The sequence below is a fragment of the Copadichromis virginalis genome, linkage group LG15 (assembly GCF_057382275.1).
Source record: "Copadichromis virginalis isolate Kocher_CV1m ecotype Utaka linkage group LG15, C_Virginalis_male_GT1.1, whole genome shotgun sequence".
Lineage (NCBI taxonomy): Eukaryota > Metazoa > Chordata > Actinopteri > Cichliformes > Cichlidae > Copadichromis > Copadichromis virginalis.
The window spans coordinates 19,269,491-19,291,426 of record NC_140632.1 but is presented as its reverse complement, the minus strand read 5'-3'; the positions used below and the strand labels follow the sequence as shown (position 1 = coordinate 19,291,426).

At 38.7% G+C, this 21,936-nt stretch overlaps 1 protein-coding gene across 1 annotated transcript in view; it reads right to left on the bottom strand.

Annotated features, from left to right (window-relative positions):
- LOC146692277 (exostosin-1) overlaps nt 1-21,936 on the bottom strand; it is a 371,232-nt gene that overhangs the window by 27,455 nt on the left and 321,841 nt on the right. Inside the window, exons 6-9 of the mRNA XM_085432334.1 lie at nt 17,356-17,475; nt 13,948-14,080; nt 9,083-9,201; nt 8,021-8,116 (exon numbers count right to left, since the gene is read on the bottom strand). Of these exons, the coding sequence (XP_085288460.1) occupies nt 8,021-8,116; nt 9,083-9,201; nt 13,948-14,080; nt 17,356-17,475 (468 nt within the window). The remainder of the gene's footprint in view (nt 1-8,020; nt 8,117-9,082; nt 9,202-13,947; nt 14,081-17,355; nt 17,476-21,936) is intronic.

The window sequence follows — 21,936 nt, the reverse complement described above, 5'->3', positions numbered from 1 at the left end:
ATGTTGTCACAAGTCAACATGGCCTACCGTACAGCACATAATTGTGGAATTCATGCAGTGAAAATCAACTGAATTATAATCAAACCCAAAATGAAAGCATGACTGTCAATAGTGGTCTCTGACCTTTGGACGCCATGTTAACATATAGCAATAACATTTCCTACAAACTGCTGTCATGGAAGCAAATTTGGATGCACACTGTACTGCCAAAAGTATTTAATCGTCTGCCTTCACATTCTTATGAACTTAAGTAACATCCCATTCTTAGTCCATATGGTTTAATGTTGCTTCACCATTTGCAGATATAAGAGTTTCAATTATTCTTTGCTTTCCACAATGTGGTTTTGTTCACCCCACCCCCTTACTTTAGTGTTACCAGTAACACGTTTTTAGTTTTAACAGCTCTTAAATTAACATAACAAACATTTTTCATCACCAAATTCAGTTAAGTGGGTCGTTCAGTGGGTCTTTCATTTATTTGCTCATTCAGTGGGCCAAACGGGGTGGAGGTGGATTCAGAATCAGAATCAGAATCAGAAAGGGTTTTATTGCCAAATGTTGAGCGGGTTTACAACATTAGGAAATTGCTGCGGTGCTTCAGTGCAAACATACTGTTATAAATACTGTTATTATTCCCATTCATTTCCTATGGCAGTCACCTTTGACTGGAAACACCACAGAGTTTCTGGTCAAACAAAGTTTATTAAAACACTCAAAATTCAGTGAAAGAGGTGCTCATCACTTTTTTATATATTCAAGTGCATAGTGTGGAGGATGTCATGAGGCCTTGAGGCAATCAGATGTAAAACACCATATTTTAATTTGTAAATCGGTCAGATTTGACCCGAACAAGCAAGGTTGTGTTCATGTGAATTTTTGGTGCAGCACTTTCTTTGCAACCAATCTTACCCAACTACAGCCAGTAACTTCCAGCAAAAACTTGCCAACTGGTCAAGAAATACATATTTTTTCCATAGTAACCATAGTTTCCCAATTGGTTGTTGACCAGTCCCAAATCTATGAGGGTCTACTTAAATTTAATTAAAATGAGCTCATTTAAGTATGAGAACTTCTCAGAAATAATCAAGTAAATTAAAGAGTCGTTTGAATACTTACTGAAAGGTGACTCTGAACGTACTTGAGAAAAAATAACACTGAAGGTAAGCGCAGGACAGAGGTTGAGGATAGAGAGAGAAAGACTGAAGGAGAGAGGGGAAGTAAAAGCTTGTAGATGGAGTGCATCCACTCAGCATTACAGAGTAGATACACTCATAACCAACAGCAAATTACTCTGCTGCTGTGCTCTGCTGAGGCAAATGACAAACTTTCTCTCTCTCTATGTGTGTGTGTGTGTGTATTGTTGCTACAGAGGGAGCAAACACAGCGTGCACTTGGAAGGAAATACTGTGAAGAGCATCTGTCTGGGCTGCATGACAATATACCACATGTCTAATTATAGGACCACACATACACATGGTCGCTGAGATGCGTTTTACTGTCACCAGCGGAGACATTGTTCTTTCATTTCAAGAGGGAGACATTTACATGAAAACAAACAGAAGCAATTAGACGACTAAGAGATTGACATAGAGAGAGAAACATGCTGGCATGTATGGAGGCTTCATTTAGTAAGTGAGTATCTGACTTAGTGCATTTTAAGAAGCTCAGTTGGTTAAAGTATTTAAAAAATGTGACATTTTTCTTCTGTTTATTAAATATACCGTAACAACTATGAGTTTTTACAGCATGTATATGTAGATAGAGGCAGAGTACAACCCAGTAATATTGCAAATGAGAACAAACGAAACAAAGTCACACTCTTGGCTTTGCTCTAATATCTAACAATCAAAGCTCACACTGCTTCAAATTTATCATTAAGAGTCTATTTAAACTTGAAATAGCACTGGATTAGAATTTAGTTGACAAAGGAAAAGAGCATTATACATCATTCCCTCCCTCTGCTGCATGATCATAGGACTTCAGGTAGGATTAAATGAAAATATACTCAATATCTGCTTTTAATTAAACCTAGAACTTGGTGTGGAAAACAGATATAATGAGGTTCATTCATGTTTCTCTTTTTTTTTCATTCCAAGGACATTACAGTGGTGTTAATGAGAGAAGGGAGACCTTTTTCACTCTTTCTTTACATATTTTATCCTTCTAATCAAGTGATTAAAGCAGGCTACATATAAAAGACAGACTTAGACTGACATCACCTACCCCGTCTTTAACTGATGACGTAGGAACCCTGCTTCCAGGGGCCTGTTCTTCGTACCTCGCTAAGTAAGTTAGCTGGATTAGATTGTTGACGATTTCGCGTGATCCTGGATCGTTCGGTTCCCCGAAGCTCATCCGGGACTTGCTGTCATAGCAACAGAGCCGTAAGCGTAAACCTGCTCGGGAGCAGGTTTACTTTATGTAAACAGGATTAGATCGCGGCCACGCAGGTATGTCCGCTTCATTTATACGAAAGCAACAGCGATAAATAAATAACATCAATGTAACTGAAGATAATGCAGCACTTGATCCTTTTATTGATGTCACACAGATACATACAGGTCATTTCCTAAAAAAGGGAAATGTACTATTAACATTCTATTACATGTATGTGATTATTACAGATGTAATTCATATTTCAGAGTAGTAATTGTAAATTACTTCGTGTAATCAAGATGAGAGACCACGGCTATAAAAGCCAAGGTGGATTTGGGAAGCCTGTCGCAGCCATGTCCTGTCCGTTTACGCGAGCAACCCATTGCGGAAGGTGCAAGATTGATAAGGAGAGTCCTCAGAATTCAGCGTATATTGCGGGACAGACAGGATCCTTTAGCTCAGCGCGACAGTGTGCTCATTGAGAGATATCGATTTTCCCATGAGGATATTATTTACTTAACCAACTTGTTGACGAGGGGGTGCAGGACCACCACCTGTCTTTTTTTGCTCTGCCCTTTTCTTGGTTGCTGTTATAAACAAACAAACAGATTATTTCAGGGTCTCTTTCCAAGAGACGAAAAGCAATATAAGTGATAAATATTACCATTCTATAGAATATTCTTATATTTCACTTTTACTTGTTCCCATGTTCTAGTGGGTCCTGTTGTGGCTCTAATGTGAAAGAGGATATAATATAACAATATAATATAATGTAATATAATATTGGATAATATAGTGTAATATAATAAATCTACCCTACCGCCTACTGGTGTTGGCCAGAGGGGCCGATGGCGCGATATGGCAGCCTCGCTTCTGTCAGTCTGCCCCAGGGCAGCTGTGGCTACAACCGTAGCTGCCTCCACCAGTGTGTGAATGTGAGAGTGAATGAATAGTGGCATTGTAAAGCGCTTTGGGTGCCTTGAAAAGCGCTATATAAATCCAATATATTATTATTATTATTATTAAATTACTTACGAGTTTAATTTGTCAGCAACTTCCTGCCAGCCCTCGCTCCTTGCTTTTGCAGCCTTTGCAGTGTTCCCTTGCGTTCTGATTAAACTCTGAAACTCCTGAAATCCCTCACTCAGGAGTTCTTGCTCTGCTGCCGAAAAATACCGAGCCGAGCGCGCTCCTTCGACATTTTCGCCGACCAATCAGAGGGTTGCCGATCAATGTTTCTACTATCGATGCGTAGCCCCTTTTACGACACCCAGTGATGTCACATTACTGCGTCCAGCTGTACTAATCGTCAACGGAAGGTGTGTTCGGAGAACCGGATTAGCGAGCTCACGGTTAGCGCGATGGTTTGATCTTGGATGTGTCATTTGATCTTGGATGTAGTAAGCGACGTACGAAGAACGGGCCCCAGGTCCAAACTGCTCTGTGTTTATTAAAGGTGTTGTGTTTTTAACGTTTTAATGCTTTGTATCTTGTTCTGTTAGATCTGAACAAGCCCCTAAAAACAGTCAGTGATCACTGTCGGCCTCTTTCGGTTTTTATTACCACTGTTCATTTTGAAGCTCAGTTTTTAAAACCTTACGTGTAACTACAGCCCAGCCCATGCAGCAGTATATTAATGACTAACCTCATACTGTGGATGGATTATCTCAGTTGTTCTCCTGACTGAAGTTTTGTCCGTTTACAGCATCCTGCCATGAAATTGCATTTGTCCCTAACCGTTGGGAACCCTCACGTTAACTTTTATCAAGTGGAAAAAGGTTAACGTTCACCCTCAAGCTTCACTGTGTTTATGTTATTCTAACATATCTGTGTCGCTAGTGATCACGTAGCAAATCATTATATACCAGCTAGCCAAACTTCAGTAACCCTACAAAAGTCACTGCTGTTTAGTTTTCTGTCTTCGTTTATGTTGGAAGTGATAGCAGAGCTGTACATTTAAAAATTTCAGAAATCTCTCAGTCAGAACATGGTATATTATGATAAACTAGTGAGCTAACTCCCTGCTAACTTCAAACTCCATTAAATTTAATAAATTCTTTTTTCGTGGCTGCCTGGATGTTAAAGTTAATTGTTACACCTGGTAAAGCAGCAATGCTGATCGTTTTATTAAAGACGAAAGACTTTAGACAGTTTGAAACTCTCAGTGATGCCACAGAGTTTGTTTGACTTTGGGACCTGAAGCGGAGTTTGGACCCAACACAGGCAGCTGTAGCCGTCTGCTGAAAGGAGTCAGTGAACTGGAGCTGAGCAGACACTGTGTTTGTGCTGTTGGCACTTTTTGGAGCATTTTAATGACATTGCCTGAAAAATGATATGGGTTGCTGTTTGCTACAGTCTGTTTAACAAGTTTGTGTTTCATTTTTTGTGTTTGAAAATGTAATATTTTGTCAGTCTGTTATTTAGTACTAATTAGCAGGTAGTTGTTTCTGTGTTTTCACCCATATGCCAATGTTGAGGCTTCAAAATGCAGATTCACAAACCAACATTACAATGTCACAGTGGCAATACTCATTTTTTACATGTTTTACAGGGCTATGAGGCTTTAAACAAGGGACTTGTAATTAATATGGACCCAATAAATGTGGCAGGATTTGATTTAACACTATGTCAACCCAGCCTAAAAACTACAATCTACAATTACATCATTTTGGGTTTGATATTTTTAGATTAAGAGTCCCAGTCTCTGATTACAGTTCAGAACAAAAAGCTTGAAAGCTTGAAAAGAAAGCGACTCGAGTTTTTCTAGGTTTTGAAGATCCATGAGACGTCTTCACATTCTTCAGCTCTTGGGTGGTCCGCTGGGGTTTATTATGTGTGAATATCCCTCAGTTATTCCAGAACTGAAGAAGCACAAACAAAATAAAACAAACAAACAAAACAAACCCACTCTGAAAACATGTGGTGTGCTTTAAAACACAATGCAACCACATGCTTATTTATTTCCAATCAAAACTATAACCTTTTCTTAATTTTAAACAAGTGCTGTGAGTGCCAAAGCAAAATCGATAAAAACGAACAGTGTGTGTGAGGTTGTTTTTCTTCCAGAACAGGAAGAAATGCAATAATTTTATACCAAGCGATATATCTTATCGCTTTCCTGTTGTTCAACAAGGAAATGAGTGAGTTTTTAACACTACCAGATGTGAAGAAACTAGCAGGACATAATCAGGACCAAAGAGACATCCACACATTCCTGTAGAGTGTAAATCAGCAACAGTAACTGAAAACATCTGTGATGTAAATCAGGGTCTTTAAAACCCATCTGACTAAACCAATTCAAAAGTCTGTAATGCATTATTATTAGTAGTAGTATATGTAGTGTGAGAAAGACTGCTTGCTTTAGTGTTAGGAGCAGCAGTCTTATGGTCACTAATAATGGTGATATGTAGTCATTTCATACTCGCTGTAGGGTAGATGGTTGGTGTATTTCAGCTTCACTGAGCCATAATCCTGACCCACTCTTGTATTTATTTTGCTGTTAATATAATAACAATATATAAGACTGAGAACATCTGGCATCCCCAGAGGTATTTTGCTGCATTTACTGAATCATTAATCATGGACCGAGACTCTAAACAGAGCAAAATTCCTCGCTGCAAAACACTAAACACATATTAAAGACTCATTTTTAAAATCAGAGACTATTGTTGCAATGAGAGTGTATTTGGTCTACAGCAACGTTTAAGTAATGCTTCTAAAGTTCTCCAATGATTCCAGCAGAACATTCCATCGTTAACCATACAGGGGTAGAATTATCTTATGATTTGTGGTGATAAAGTTTTTCATTCATTTAAAAGTGAATGATATCTTTTCCAAGAATCTTCATCATCTTAAAGATGTCGAAGAAGCTCCTTTAAGCAATTATTTTGGTGTTCCTCCACCTCCAAAGAAATGTCAGAAGGAGTCCAAACCGCAAAAGAAGCGCATATTCTCAGAAAAGTGGTTGCAGGAGGTGAGCTGGCTTCAAACAAATGATGAACGCACAGAGATCTGGTGCAGAATATGCCGTGAAAATCCCACTCTAGCGGACAAAAGCAGTGCCTTTTATATGTCTGTGAAGGTTCTCAGTCATCCAGGTCATTGCAGTCAAAGGAGCTTGCAAAGAAAAGCGTCTGGACTTCTTTAAGTTGCTTAAAGACGTTTCACCTCTCATCCGAGAAGCTTCTTCAGTTCTACGGACAAGGCGTTCTGGGCATGCGGTACAGTGTAGCGAGGAATGCCCAGACCTCTACATGCATGGCACAACATAGAAGAGCCACCTCCACGGGACAGAACTCAGCAGTCCATCTGCATCTTAAGGATAAAGGACACTCTTTCGAGGATGCCAATGTTCACATTTTGGACAGAGAGGACAGATGGTTTGAAAGAGGAGTGAAAGAAGCCATCTATGTCCACTGTGAGCGACCATCTTTGAACAGAGGCGGTGGTTTACGACACCAACTCTCTGCCATCTATAATCCAGTTTTGAGTTCCCTCCCCAGACGCCTTAACGCCCACTCACATCCTGGGCCATCTGACCTCAGGAAATCACATGATAAGGTGGGGCCAGGTATCACAATGAGCTCACCTGAAACCCTGGCTGATTGGGACCCACACCCAGTTTCACACCTTGGCTCATGTGATTAGAGGATCATCAGGGGATCCTTTTGTCCCTCTTTGGGGGGAAACTCCCACTAGGTTTAAATCTGGGACTCCCCACCATTTGACCTTAGAACTGAAGAAGCTTCTCGGATGAGAGGTGAAACGTCTTCAAGCAACTTAAACAAGTCCAGGCGCTTTTCTTTCCAAGCTCCTTTGACAGTGCCTTTTATATGTACGCAAACGCGCATTGAAACTTCTTATCTGGTGCGCGTCTTTTATTTTGACAGCGCATGCGCACCTGCGGACCACTTATGTGCACTCCTGTTTATTAATCATAAAAGATTACTGACAGTTATGCCTCACAGGCCTAGAACCTATTGAACAGCCTCCAGCAATCTCCAGTCAATATGAAAATGTGTTCCTCGACTGGCTGGTGGCTGTTGGATGATACTGGCTGTTGCTGGGTAAAAAAAAGTGGGTGCTAAATTAAAAGCCATCTTGTAACTGCTTTGGCTGCGTTACTTCGAAGAGAAACGGTCTGGGATTGCTTTTTTTTTTACCTCTCACTATCGCTGGGTGAGGAGGTAGCGAGTGCTTGCAGACAGTGTCAGCATCTTCCATGTAATCTGCTTATGACCACAGTCATTGCAAGGAGGTTTCGAGTTCGGCCCCATTAACTTCTTTGCAATGAATTTCACCTAGTGACCGCCAGCAATCTCCAGCCATCACTCAGCAACCACCAGGTGAATATATTTTCCTTAAACTTCATAAAACTGGTATAAAATGTGCAAACTATATAACACAGTGTAAGTTTACAGCATCTAATCCTATAGCTTTATGATATTCTCATTTATGTTATTGTTATTTATTTTTTTTGTGTGTTATTGTTTTCCATCTTCCTCTAACACAGCTCCCAGAACATCAGCTGAGTGTTTCAGTCGGTTTCATATCTGGCGTGCCCCTAAGCAGGTCAGTTTTTAAAGTTTTTAAATTTAAATCTATTTTAATACATAATGGATGTAAAAAAGTCAACAGCCATTACCTTGGTCTGTCCTTCAATGACAGTGAGAGGCACACTGGTGGAGGGCCACTTGTTTCTAGGAGGTAAAGGCTTGTCGCAGTTCCATAAAACCACAATCTGTGTGGGGAAAGAACATGGTGTCCATTAATATTATACAAGCCCAAACATTGTTGTGAATAGGCTTCTCCACAGAAGGTTTTGAATGAGCTGATATTCCTCATAATGAAATGTCCGTCCTATTTTTCAAGAAGCAAAGACCAGCCAGGGGCTTCTGCTTTACAGAGAACCCTTGCTAAAGAATACCTTATTATCAGAGTGAGTACATATACAATCTTTAGTGCCAGAATACAAAAAATGTTCTTTTTCCATTAGCCTGTGAGTGCGTGAACTGTGTTAGTCATCACCGAGTTTGTTTCAAAAGCTATTGCACTTTCAGTATATTTACATGTACATGAATATTTATAGTAAAGCTTAATTCAACATATTTCATTAAAAAAAATCCACATTATATAAGAGACTGCTTATGCAACAGACCTTTAGTCCTCAGGTATTACTCTAGTGCCTTTTTCTAGTACTTTTTATAACATGTGTAGAATAATAAAGCTTGTTTAAAAGCTTTCTAGATAAATTACGGCGGTCAAGAAGACTTGTGTGAAGATTTAAAGCAAATTATCAAAAAACAAACATTATATTTGGTATGTTATTTGAAAAAGGAGCAGAAACTGGAATATAAAACCTACAATAATCACTTATCTACTTTCTCATTTTTTAGACCTTTTTTAAAAAAAAAAATTTTTTTTGATTTTCTTACTGTTATATGAGGAAAACATAATGAAGGAATGGAAACGTAGGAATGAGACAAAAGAAAAGGGAAATAAGGAGGGAGGAGATATGGAGAGACAAGGTTATAGAAGAAACACATTGATAACATAAACATCAACTGTCAAGTCAAACATTTTAGATCACTGAGAATTAACACCTCCTGACACTGTTTGCATTTCACTGCATATATGTGAAACCATTCTTTCATCTTTTTCCTGAACCGCAGCAGAAATCACAGCAAAGTTCAGACACATATCCCACCTGTGCACAGAACTTGGACTTGGCTACAGCGATGATGAGCTTCACCACAGGGGATATCTGGGACTGCAGAGGAGTTACCATATGGATCACAGTGGTGAACTGCTGCGATGGGCTCTTACCTGCACAAACATACCCATACTTCACAAACAGCTGTCATGTGTAAACTGCATTTAGGCTCTTAAAACAACAACAACAACAACACAAAAAAACCCCAAACACAGATTTGTGCAGATGTAGCTCTCCATAAAGCTCCATCACGGTTAACTGGACACAGAGTGCTCCACGCTGCACCCGTCATCCATCTTTATGACAGCATATATACCCCCTGGTTCAGATGGCTGACCATGAGTAAACATGTCTAATCCAAGAGTGAACAGTTTGCTTTGAGTCTCTTTTACTCAATTGCAAATGATGCTGATTTGTTTCTATAATGGGTATTTCTGTTTCTACAACACTTGTTAGATACTCTCTTGCATTTTACCAAAACAAACAAATGAACCAAACAGAACAAAAAGAGAAGCAGCAAAGCAGAATGAATTGAAGCTTCTTTGACAAATGGTATTCAGAAAAGAGTGGGATGGGAAGAGTTGTAATTTTGAGAACCTTATTCTCCCTGTGGCAAACCTGTGTCAGAAAAATGTATTGATATAATAAAGCACGAGCTTCTTAATACATCTTCTGTTTCAAAATAGATTGATCTATTATTGTCAAATATTACAGGATTTAATTCACATTAATGTTATTAAGATGGCTGAGAATATAGAAAACATACACTGTTTTTGCACTGTAAACTTTGCTGCATTCATAATCACTGCAAACATTATCTGACTAGTATTAAATCGTTCCACAAGGCTTTCATGGGGCAAGAAATGATCAGAAATATCACACAAACAGCAACAAATTGTAGTCTGTGTAAATACTGATGGTGATTTTCTTCTTCTTAATCTGATTAGCAAATAAGTTGTGTAAACTGTGAATATTTGGCAGCTGTGAGCTGTGTAATTAGTCTAAATACCCTAATAATCTCACAACAGCACTTTGTAATACACTCTAGTACGCGAGGACGCATTCTAATCATCTCGCCATTTATAATTATTACATTATTATAAATTATTATAAATTAATGTTTCATAATTGAACATGTGAAACAAAGAGGTTCATAATGAAGAAAAATAAAAATATAACATTAAAGTTCTGTGAAAAGCAGAGGTTCCAGGAAACACTAGCTAATACAACCTCAATTCCAAAAAGGCTGAATAACAAAATGCAATGGTTTGTCATAAACACACATTTTGACATTTTCACAATAAACAGTGTTATAGAAATACATTTGCTTCCTTCCTGATTTCTTTTTGTGTGTGTATATTTCTCACACTTTCACATTTCGAATCGTCAAGCAAATTTAAGGCAAGATGACCTACGTATGATAGTTTTTAAACAATTTGATCTATAAAGGAAAAAGATTGTTTAAACCTACCTCGCCCGGGTGAAAACCTAATTGGCCCCTAAACATAATAACAACTTGTGCTGCTCTTGGTAGGAAGAACTGCAATTAAGCATTTGCGATAACTGTCAGTGAGTCCTCTACATGTATTTTTGTCTACTCTAAGATGCTCTTTTTATACCCCATCATGTTACTGACTTGTTGCCAATAAACCTAATTAGAATCACAATGTTCCTCCTGCTCTTTCTTTTTAGTATCACTTACTATTCCAGCCTTTCCAGCTCTAATTTTAACTTTTTTGAAGTCGTTACATTTTACAAAGATTCTCATCCTCTGTTTTGCAATTCAAAATAATGGAATCCATCCATCAGTACTTATGCATGAGACATCTATAATTTAGCTTTTATTTAACGTCATTTCAATAAGTTCCAATAACATTATTTGACAGAGTGAAAATCTTCCATCATATTAAAGGTACTGGGTGTTAACATAGATTTTTGTTCTCTTTTACATGTTTAGCATGTTTACCAAGTGATCACATGGAATTTATTTGCTGTCGTTTCCTTCACTTCAAGAAGACCAAAAACTCTAAATTGCAGCAAAACTGCTTCTATTCTATTTTTACACACTGCCAGAAAGTAATTACAAAAAGTTAGATATCCCATGTGAGCAGCTAAAATGAGGATTGCAAAAATCTATAATAGATAAATGGGCAGGTAGATGTGGAAACACACACACACACACACAGAAACACTGAACACTCAGAGCAGCCAAAGAAGGCCAGGACTGCAGGCACATGGCATGGCAAGTGTTGGGTGCATTTGGGAATAGGGGAAAACACTTCCTCATGGATAAGTGCAGCCAGAGTGCTCTTTAGTGTTGCTCTATCCATCTCTCTGACACTGGGCCCCCTGACCAGCCATCTCAGGTGGGCTTAGTGGTATTTATGGAAGCATGAGCTCTGCCCTTGTGGGGGTCACATAAATAGGGTTAAACCTTCTGTTTCTTGAAAATAGCTAAGCCATGTTAATTTCTGTTAAACGGCATGTTTCCGTTTTTTTTTAGTATCAAAACCCTGTAAACATTGAAACATTCAGTCATAGAACAGAATGGAAGCTCTCTGAAATCAGATCATAAGGGGACATAAAGGACCTTACTCAAGTCTGAAATATTCAAAAGTTGAGAAGTTAACTTTGGAGGGATTTTGTAATTCTTAACAAATAATCAATTTCATAAAACAAGATAAGATGCAGTTAATTGCCTAAATGGATAGATTTGTTCTGGGTTCAAAAGCTGCAGATGCATACTACATAGAAAAAGAATAAAATAGAATACAATAAATTAACATGTACACAACTCAGCCACTGCCATAGTCCAAAAGTGAGCACACATATCTTAAACTTCTTGAAACACAGCCCGAGCAGTGTTCACTGTATTGGTCTGTCAAAGATGTTTTAAAGTTCTTAAACAAAAATTTTCTTAAGCAAATAGTCCTAAATACACTACGGTCTAGTGTTACTTGGAAAAATCAGAGCCTTGAGCCAGGAGTTTTACGCAACCAGTACCTTAGTGGTGTCTTGAGAGCAACTTTGCAACTCAGTTCTCATCTAGTACACTGGGACTAACTGACTTTGACAAAGCATTTGCTGATTTCAACTATATGTATAATTTAAAAGACAGAAAATCAGCATACATCAAATTTTCTCCCATCTTTAGTCACACTTTTATACTGACATGTCCTGCAAGCCGATCTGAAACTCAACACCATTAAAAAAAACTACAAATGTCAAACGAGCTATAAAATAGATGCTATATATAGATGCTATATTGGAACAGTATTGCTCTGATACATCAATTTCTAGAATATTAACACAACCTTCTTTTGTTTATATAATTTGAAGAAGCTGCAGAGCACAGATGACTGGACTCCTTTTCACACACTAAAATAAAACTGTAACTTGAGGCATCTGATAGCGATGTCTTACTTGTCCCAAGGCCGCTATGTATTGACATTAAGCCAAACTTTTTTAAACTATCAGGCCCAAGTTGCAACAGCTTTGCCATGAAAACTTATGGGAAGGTATCAGAGTGAGACCGTCTTATACACGGCGCTGACGAAAAGTTATTCCCCCAGCAGCAGCGCCGGTGATGGCGGCAGCAAAAATAGTGATTTACTGCAGAGGTGTAAACAAAACTGCTCCATCTTTGGTTCTCCTCTCTCTTCCTTCTAACCCTTGTGTCCACAATTCCTCAGAGAAAGACAAACATCGATCTGAGTTACAGCCTCAGACTATTGAGAGTCTCTCTGGTCTGCACACCCACATAAACATGCACATATAGAAGCCTTATTTCTTTCCCTGCAGCTTCAAGTTTCTGAACTATGCCCCAACAGGAGTCTTGCAAAATTTTACGTATACATTTTAAAAACAATATTGCAGAATTTTATTACAGCTGCCGTTGTTAACCACTTATCTGACCTGTCATAAGTCATGCTGCTTGTACATTCACTGTTTTAGGCTCTATAGACAGCAGTTTCTAGCACAGTTTAGGCAGCCAATGAAGTCCAAGTTGACTGGATTTGAAATTTGTTGGTAAACACATCCTCATTTTACAATTTTTTTACTCAGTGATATGGTCATTGTGTTCAGAGGCGAAAACTTTCAGAAAAACACAGGAATTGTCACAGAAACTTCTCTGTCACTGATCAAGGCTTTATGATACTGACAGCATCTGTTGAGCCTTCCTGGCTGTCAGTGACATTTCTGATATTTCCCTGAAAGAAAAGGGAATGTTTTGGATTCCAACAAAAACGAAAATGTGGCCACGTAATCGTTGTTTGCATGATGTGTCCTCCAGCTGTTAATATGATTGTGCCAAGGAGAACACTTAATGAAAACAAATAACAGAAAAACTGCGGCCATGCATCACAGCCCGGATTCAGTAATTATCATATATGTATCAAACTTGAGTTTATTAGCTCTGTGTCACAGGAAGTGGCATGCAATAAACTGAGTGACCTTTAGGCACCTTGAGACATTCAAGGGTATTTGTTTAAATCCTGTAAATCGCGAGCTGGATCTGCAGCAAACCTGACTTTTCCCCAGCACATGCACCACACTGTGGTTCATGTTTTGTGCCTCCTCTGACAAAAGGTACTCATCACTACTGAGCAGAAACACCCCACAACCCTTCTTGTTTTGAGGAAACCACACAGGTCAGGAACACTGCACAGCCCCCATCAAAGTTGCTGTGATCCTGACCTGCTTATTTCTCCAACGTGGTAAATCTAAGTGATCCTTCTCTTATTGGCAAGTATACTGCATTCCAGTTATTCACCTGTGCTGCAGCTAAGTCATTAAACAACAACCTATACCATCTGTGCTACACTGAAATGACTCTTACGGAAAGCTTATGTACTCACCCAGTAGAGCATAGTAAAAAGGAAACTGGGCGGCGTCAGTTGAGTACTGAGGGAGTGCATACAGACCACCAGGTAGGGAATTCCACAACAAACGGTTTCTGGATATAAGGGAGTCCACGCGGTCCTGGATGATCTGGATGAAGCAGAGAGGTAAAGCAGAAAGGAGGATGTGTGAAGAAAAAGAAGAATAAGATCAGGGAAACTTGTATTTTTTTTTTCAGTCAAACTGAAAAATCAATTGCCTGAAATTGCCCCCTTAACTCCGCCACCTAACAACAGACATGTACTAATATTTGAAATTTAAAATGACAGCTTTTTAGGTTATGTTAGGTGCTTTGAGAGGTCTCGAAGAGAGGAACATCTTTGCAGACCCAAGACACTTCATCCTGTGGAGCAACTCAATCCCAACATCAGCAGTCCATTAGTGAGTTAGCTAACACGATCCATCTGTCTTGTTACCGGAGGTTGGGTGAGCTGGTTGAATGTTGTGACAGTGAGCCAACAGGATGTAATGCAAGAGTAATGGAGCTGTTGATCCTAGCCAATTGGTTGGTTGCTACTAAAAATTGTATTTATTTATTTTTGCAAATTATATAGTGACATAAAAATCCTTGAATTTCATTTCGGGTTGTTTCTTCATAAATGGCATATGGGCTGTCTATATTTTTGACTTTTACATGCATATTTTAAATTTTTTACATGACTATAAACCATTCAAAAGTAGAGATATACCTAAGTAGTTTTGACTTATTGTGAAACTTAAAAAACACATTTTTAATTTAAAAAACAAACAAACTTTTTAATCACATTTCTTTGTATTTAGATCAAAACAGTGGAGGAAACAGGGAAGGGGAATTGACACTTACATCCAGCTCTTAACAGCCACACACACACATATATGCCACACACCCACCTCCTTACACCAACTGTCAGGCTCGCAGTATGTGGGACACTACGGTTATCAGCCACGCTTCATTTCACCCGTTTAGCCTGGTGGCATGCTGGCTCTGACTTTTTAGCACATCTGGCCAACAGTATACAGCTGTCAGCGGTCTCCTGTCTAATTTCATACCCTGCTAGCACTGGGCATTTGGTGGAATTACCAAGGTCTTGTTTGTGCTCAAAAAAAAAAAATGCTGCAATTTGAGGACACTTTGTATTATTAAGGTAAACATGAAGGCAAACATAAATTATAGTTGTAGGGCTTGGTGATGAAATTATCTGTCATTTTACAAATAGATGGGTCCTTATTCCTGGTGTTTGATAGATGGCATTGATGCAAACATTTTAATATACACAGCATTAAATTGGCTCAAACAGACAAATGTGTGACGTTATTACAGGCATGAGATCTTTCATTTCAATTGCATATGCCATACTTTCAGTTCACTGTATCATTTTTCTACTTTACATATGCATATGAAGTAGAAAATTATACACATAACAGGAGGCAAATTCTGAAAGCAAAAGTTGGAAAATAATAAGGAAAATAAAAAGGTTGTACTTTTAAGTACAAGGTAGTAGCTGTTTGAAACCCTTCAGGGATGGTTAGGCGTGCTTCATATTTTGAAAGTTTTGAAAGTTGATACCTTGATTGCTCATTTGTGCAATCAAAGCAATCAACTGAGCTATAGAATTAAAAAGGGAGTCATTATTTTATGACTAATAACAGAAAATAACTGTGCCAGCATTAAAAATTAATGGCTTTTCAGTCTGTTAAACTTTCTTTCTATTTGTACAAATTCAAAGAGGTAAGATATAAAATCAATAAGAATGATAAAGCCAATTTTCTTAGTCTTAATAAAGCCTAAATACGTGCAAAAAGATCTACCTGTATACCTGTGCTTCAAACTTACTTTGTGAAAAAGAATGGAGATTCCACCTTTAAACTTGCATTCAGTGTAACTTCAGCAATTAAATCAGACAACAAACTGGCCTACACAACAACCACAGCCCTCACCTAGTAATAATATTTTTACACACATTAAAAAAAATTAAGTCGAAAAAGTTAGTCTTTCTTTGTTGGTGTAATGATTGTAATAATAGTATTTATGTTATCGCTATGATGATAATTGTGATAATTATGATACTAATATTCATGGTGGACGTGATAAATTAAAACAAACTGTGGGCTTTAGAAAGATCATAGCAATCATACTGATGTTTATGTAATGATACCTATGATTCTTCTGCTGATGTTGGTGATAAAAAGGATTATTATCCTCTGTGTCTGTGTTCAGAGATGATACAAAGCGCAAATGGTCTCTGAGGTCTGAATCGAGGTTGTAAGGAAATGAATTTCTTTTAAAACAAAAAAAAGAAAAAGAAAAAAAGGAAGACTAGGATGGCTTTTGTGGTACATGGCAATGACACAGGTTCATTTCTGTACATCAGCTGGTTAGGTCATTTAATGAGCCAGCCTGTGGGTTTCTAGCCTTGAGAGCGGGCATGAACGCCCACTCACATACTGCAGCCTCTTAAACCTGTAGGCTGCCAGACAGCATGGTCCTCCTTCACACTTGGTGCTTCACAACTGGCACTTCACGACGCCTATGTTTTCATTTCAGGCAACAAAATGCTGGTTTCCATCTTCAATATTTCTTTTCTTTTCTCAAAGATTGTCAGGTTAGGTTAAAATAAAACCTGAACTCCATGTAACGTTTTCTAGGTTAACCTTGCTGAATAGTCCACCAGAGATTTTATGAGCACTTTTCACACATAGCAAGAGGTTTTCTTTTCTGTTTGTCACTGATTAGAACTGATAAGTCACACACAATCTAGACTACCATTAGATACAGAAGGACTCCTGCTAAATATATGTAACTGTCACAAGTCTGATGACAGTGAAGAAAATGAACATTAAGTACTAGCTGGTGCCAAATCAAAGGGAAAGAGGGGCAGTAGCTTTGAGAGTTGAAAAAAGGATAAGTTCTATATAAAAATGTTATATGCCAATGGTGTATCAGCGGCTTTCTCACATGATGCTAAGGGTTTATTGCAGAAAAACACAGTTTTATGAAGAAAAAACAACAACAAAAAGTCAAACTGTAACCCTGATCTCAAAACAAACTTTGAGCATGCCAAATCACCCCCAGTAACTTTGATATACCTTCACTGAGTGTTTGAACACTGCATTGCCGAGCTGCTTCTGAGTGGAAATGTATGAATATGGAGCAGAAAAAGTACTGCAAAAGAGAGGGCACATTCAGCTAACCTTCTTTGGATAAAAAAAAAAATACTGACAACTGGAGAAAGAAATCTTTCAAAGGTTTGTCTTTGGGAGGTGATGCATAGCCAGCGGCAATGTATAGTACAGAACAAGCTATAGCAGTTTGACTGACTAAATGCAACTCTCCTGATGAAAATAAATCCACAACTCCCATTTAAGACAATGTTTTGCAAGCTTACCTCAAGAGTTGTTAAGACTATTTTGGCTATGGAGGAGAAGTAGGCGTCCCAGAGGAACTGAGTTTGCTGGCGGAGAGCCAAGATCCTGTCATGGCCCACGGACCGGGTAATGGAGGGAACCTGTGGAAAAAATAGACAAAGAAGATCAAGATGACAGTGAGACAGATTATATTATGCTAGATTTTTAAACAATGCTGAGTGAAAGATGAGAATCGGCGGAAGGCAAATAGGGTGGAGGAAGCATAAATAATTTGTGGACATGCAGAAAAGATTAAGGGAGATTTTCCCCTCAAGACTCTTCCACCACATCTTACTTTGTACTTACCTCCATTGATAGTGTTTCAACTAAACCACCTGCTATTCAGCTCCAGTTCTGTATTCACCTGAGAGTTAATTCATCTAAGTGTATGCTTGGAATATATATATATATATATATATATATGTACTTTTTTATATAGATGAGTTTGATGAGCTCTCCAAAGCTAAAAGATATTTAAGCTTTAGTTTAGAATTACACAAAACAGTTAATCAGCTTATCATAGATGTTACATTACCTCAACAACTTATTGATCATTGTTAATTTATTTTTTCCTGGAACAGAAATGAAGGGGAATGAAAAAGCCAAGTGCCAGCAACTGCTGCTGATAGCTAAGACCCACAAGAACAGCCCATGATCTCACTGTTCCCAGCACACACTAACATACAAAACATGAGCAGCTTGCCTGAGTGGCACCTTTAGGGAGAGACAGTGAAAGCTTAAAATTAAGGAACACCATGATCCTGACTTGGGAGCTAAACAACCGGATATGCCAGGGAGATGGTGCAGGATGTTGTCTTGATGTCCAGCTTGGAAAACAACAAAGTACTACAAGATGAGATCAGACATAACCATACATGCTCCATTGAGCTTGACAATAAAACAGTCAAGGGAATATTCCAGCCAGTGTTTCTAAAGACCCTCATCGGGGGCGTATTTGAAGCCCAAGAACTGTTTGGTGTTTCCCCATGGACAAGAAATCTCCCGTCAATAAACATTAGAGTGCCAACTGGTTAGACTTGGCCAATGAAAAGGCCACTATAATGTGGGGAAATAATGAGTGATGGTGATAATCAGTTTTCCCGAAACACTCATCATTTTCCTGAGGGTGTTGAGGATTTTTATTTAAAGAGTCCCAAGCCACTTGGCTCTATCGGTCATGCTTTGACCAGGGAGCTCTCATCTTACAGTGATCTGTGAAGCCTAATGAGGCGACTCCGACTGACAGTCATCCTGTCTGGAATTTCTTCAACTGATATTTGTCACTGAAATATACCAATTTCCACATGCATTATGTGTCCAATAATATCTTCATCCCCTCTGCTTCAAGGCGAAATGATCCCTTCATTCATTTAAATGAGACCACTGCATTGACAGGAGTGCTGATACAGTGGGTGTTGGCAAAAAAACTAACTGTGGGGCTGACAAGCAAAAACACTAAAAGATAATATAATTGAATGAATGGAAAAAGTAAAAGTGTACATTTTATATCATGCTAATACTTTTGAGTTTTCATCCATTTCTTTCCATTTATTGTTTGGATTTAAACAGGTTTCATTTTTGCCTGGGTTTCTTTGGTTTACTGTACTATTGATTTTTGCATGCTTCGTTTTGCTAAAAATTATATATTCAGTTTACTTTGCAACAAAAGTTGCAATTGTTTGCCTTTGAAACTTTGCATTGCTGAGCTGTCCAATTAGCCTTCACACCCATATTCATATTTTTTAAACTGGTCTTTGTCATGGTCCTGCGGCCATGACACAGTGACTTTGTGTTTGTGTTCCTTATTGTTATTATTCTCTTTATTATTCTTGGGCTGTTTTGGGATGGTTTGTGTTTTGGGATTTTAGATACTGGGTTTTGGGTTTGTGCTCCCTCTATTGGTCCCTGGTGTTAGTGTTCCCCTGTCTCGTCAGGTTAATCAGGTCCAGCTGTGTCTCCCACCTGTGTGTGATTTCCCAGTGTCTCTCTGTGTACTTATAGTGTGTGTTTGCCTCTGTTCCCGGTCGCGTCGTCTGTGTTCATACCTGGTGTAATCCCCTGCGTGCTCTCCCTGCTGTTCTCCCTTCATGCTCAGGTTTGCTATTTCTTTGTGTAGTTTCTCCCAGTTAGTTCATCCTTAGTTCTGTTTTACCATCCCCACTTTATATTGGATATTATCAATAAATCACCCTCACACCTGAATAAGTGCTGCGTTTTGAGTCCTCCTTCCGCTCTCCACACGGCCGCTGCCCCGGACCGTGACAGTCTTATTAAATTGCTTTTATGTCATATGACTACAGTGATGCTGCTTGCATTTTAATTTATCTATTTTTTTATGCTTCGCTCTTTTCACACAAGAATAATAAATAAACACGACTGGATTTCATCTCTGACAGCCCTGAAAATATTTTGGGTAGCGACAGATTTACCAAGCAGGGTGAATTAGTGTGAGGCTGCACTCACAAGACTGCATTGATAGTAGTGATTTTCAGTCAACTGCCTCCTACAACCCTTAGTAAATATTTTTTGTATGATTCATTTAAAAGCTTTCCTCCCATAATTTTGATCTCTGAAATCGAAGGATCTTCAAATACATGCTGAATGCAAGGCCAGCTGCAAAAATAGCTGTGTCCATGCTTACCACTGTGCCTCTACAGTAAGTACAGATAACACAAGTATTTTTTTTTAATGCTTGGACAGATCTGGCCCACAGAGTGATGACAAAATTGCATCAAAAATGAAAGAGTCACAGATTATGTGGCAGAGTGTTGATAATTATGGGTAAAAACCAAAAAAAGCACTCACAGTACAGAGGGGCTCTGCTGCTTATCCACTTTATAACAAAATTGTATTATAATTGCTTTTTCATTTACTTTTAAAAGATATTTATTTCACATTTGCGTGATCTGAAAACCCCACATTAATCATGAACTCAGGAAAGCGGTTGCGCCGGTGTTGACGTCACTGGGATCTGCCTACAGCAGCACAAGCTTTAATTGTTCAGCTCTCTGAGGTGGAATATAAACAACACCAATCAAATCAGCCCCATTCTCTTTCCCTCGATTGACTCTAATAGTGTTTATGTTTCTCAGCAGGGGGGCGTTTTGTGTGTGTGTGTGTGTGTGTGTGTGTGTGTGTGTGTTGTGTATTCCCCCTCTCCATGGAGAGAACAGAAACTCTACATAATAAACAGCCAGGTATTGCTGTGCTCAGTGATGTAATTGAAAGTAATGAGATTCAACTCTCTCAGCAGGTGTTACGGCTTCAGTGTTGCATGAGTTCCTGTGTGTGTGTGCGCGTGTGTGTTTGTGTATGTACACGCGCATGCACGTGTGTAGGTAGTTTCTAGTGAACAAAAAAAAAAAGGGAGAAACCAATCAGGGCAAGCATACGGAATTTGTTTACCAACCAAAAACTAAAATATATTCTGGTTAAATATTTCACTGATTATCGCCTTCTTTATAGATGTTGTCATCTGGACCAAAATAATTAAATGAATAAATTCTGGATGTTTTAATGCTTCTTAAAGGTGTTAAGCTGACCGTTGAATAAACCATAGAGCCCGAGGCTAAAGAATCCTTTCTGATATCTACTTTCCAGAAAATGATTTTATTCTTGCCACTCTGCCGACTGCCTCAGTGCTGAAAGAAAGAAATGAAACGCCTTCAAGGTGTCCTCAACATCTATAAATGTGTGTTGAATGAAAAGCGGAAACAACCTGTATTGCTGTATCCCTTTTAAATTAATTCATTAATGTTTATTTATGTAACATTATATTAAACTGCTCAACTGGTGTTTATTTAAAACTGACAGGAAATATGCAGATGACTTTATTTCCTCTAAAAAAATGAGTTCCTGTCTTTTATCAGGAATTTGGATGACATAGATGATTTTCTGGAAAAGAAAGGTGGTTTTTGAACCACCACGATGTATACAGTTAGGTCCGTGACAATGACAAAGTTTTTGTAGTTTTATTTCTGAGTGATATATTTGCACTGGATCTTTCAATATGAGGAGAAACTGACATAAGTAAAGGGGGCAACTATTTGCCTGAAAAAACCTTTTGGCTCTCGGAGGAGACGGACGCACTTTTTCTCCTCTCCCTTATCTTCCCTGCTTAGTTCTTATGTCCTTGTCTAGTCTCGTGTTTTTTGTATTACTTTTCCCTGGAACACACTCTCACAGTCTGTTTCTAGAACCTAAAGGGAATTATGGATTTGATCAACTGGTCTCTGAATGCTATTGACACCCTTTTCTCAAGGAGAAGTCTGGGAGGGACTTTCCCTGCCGGATACACGATGGACGGGTGGCAGAAATGGAGGATCGTGTGCCTGGCAGGACTGTCGATCGAGGACGCTGAAGATATCTACCTATTCGGAACCATGATAACAGGGTTCTTGCTGATCGGAGCTGGCTTGACCCTGACTTATCAGAGAATTAAGAAAGGGGAACCGGCTGTTCAAACCCCCCCAAGGCTGCCCGCTGGGATTGAAACGATGGTACGAGGCGCGACTTCTCAGAACTGGCTCATTGAAAGCAGCATGGTTAAGACCTTGGAGACG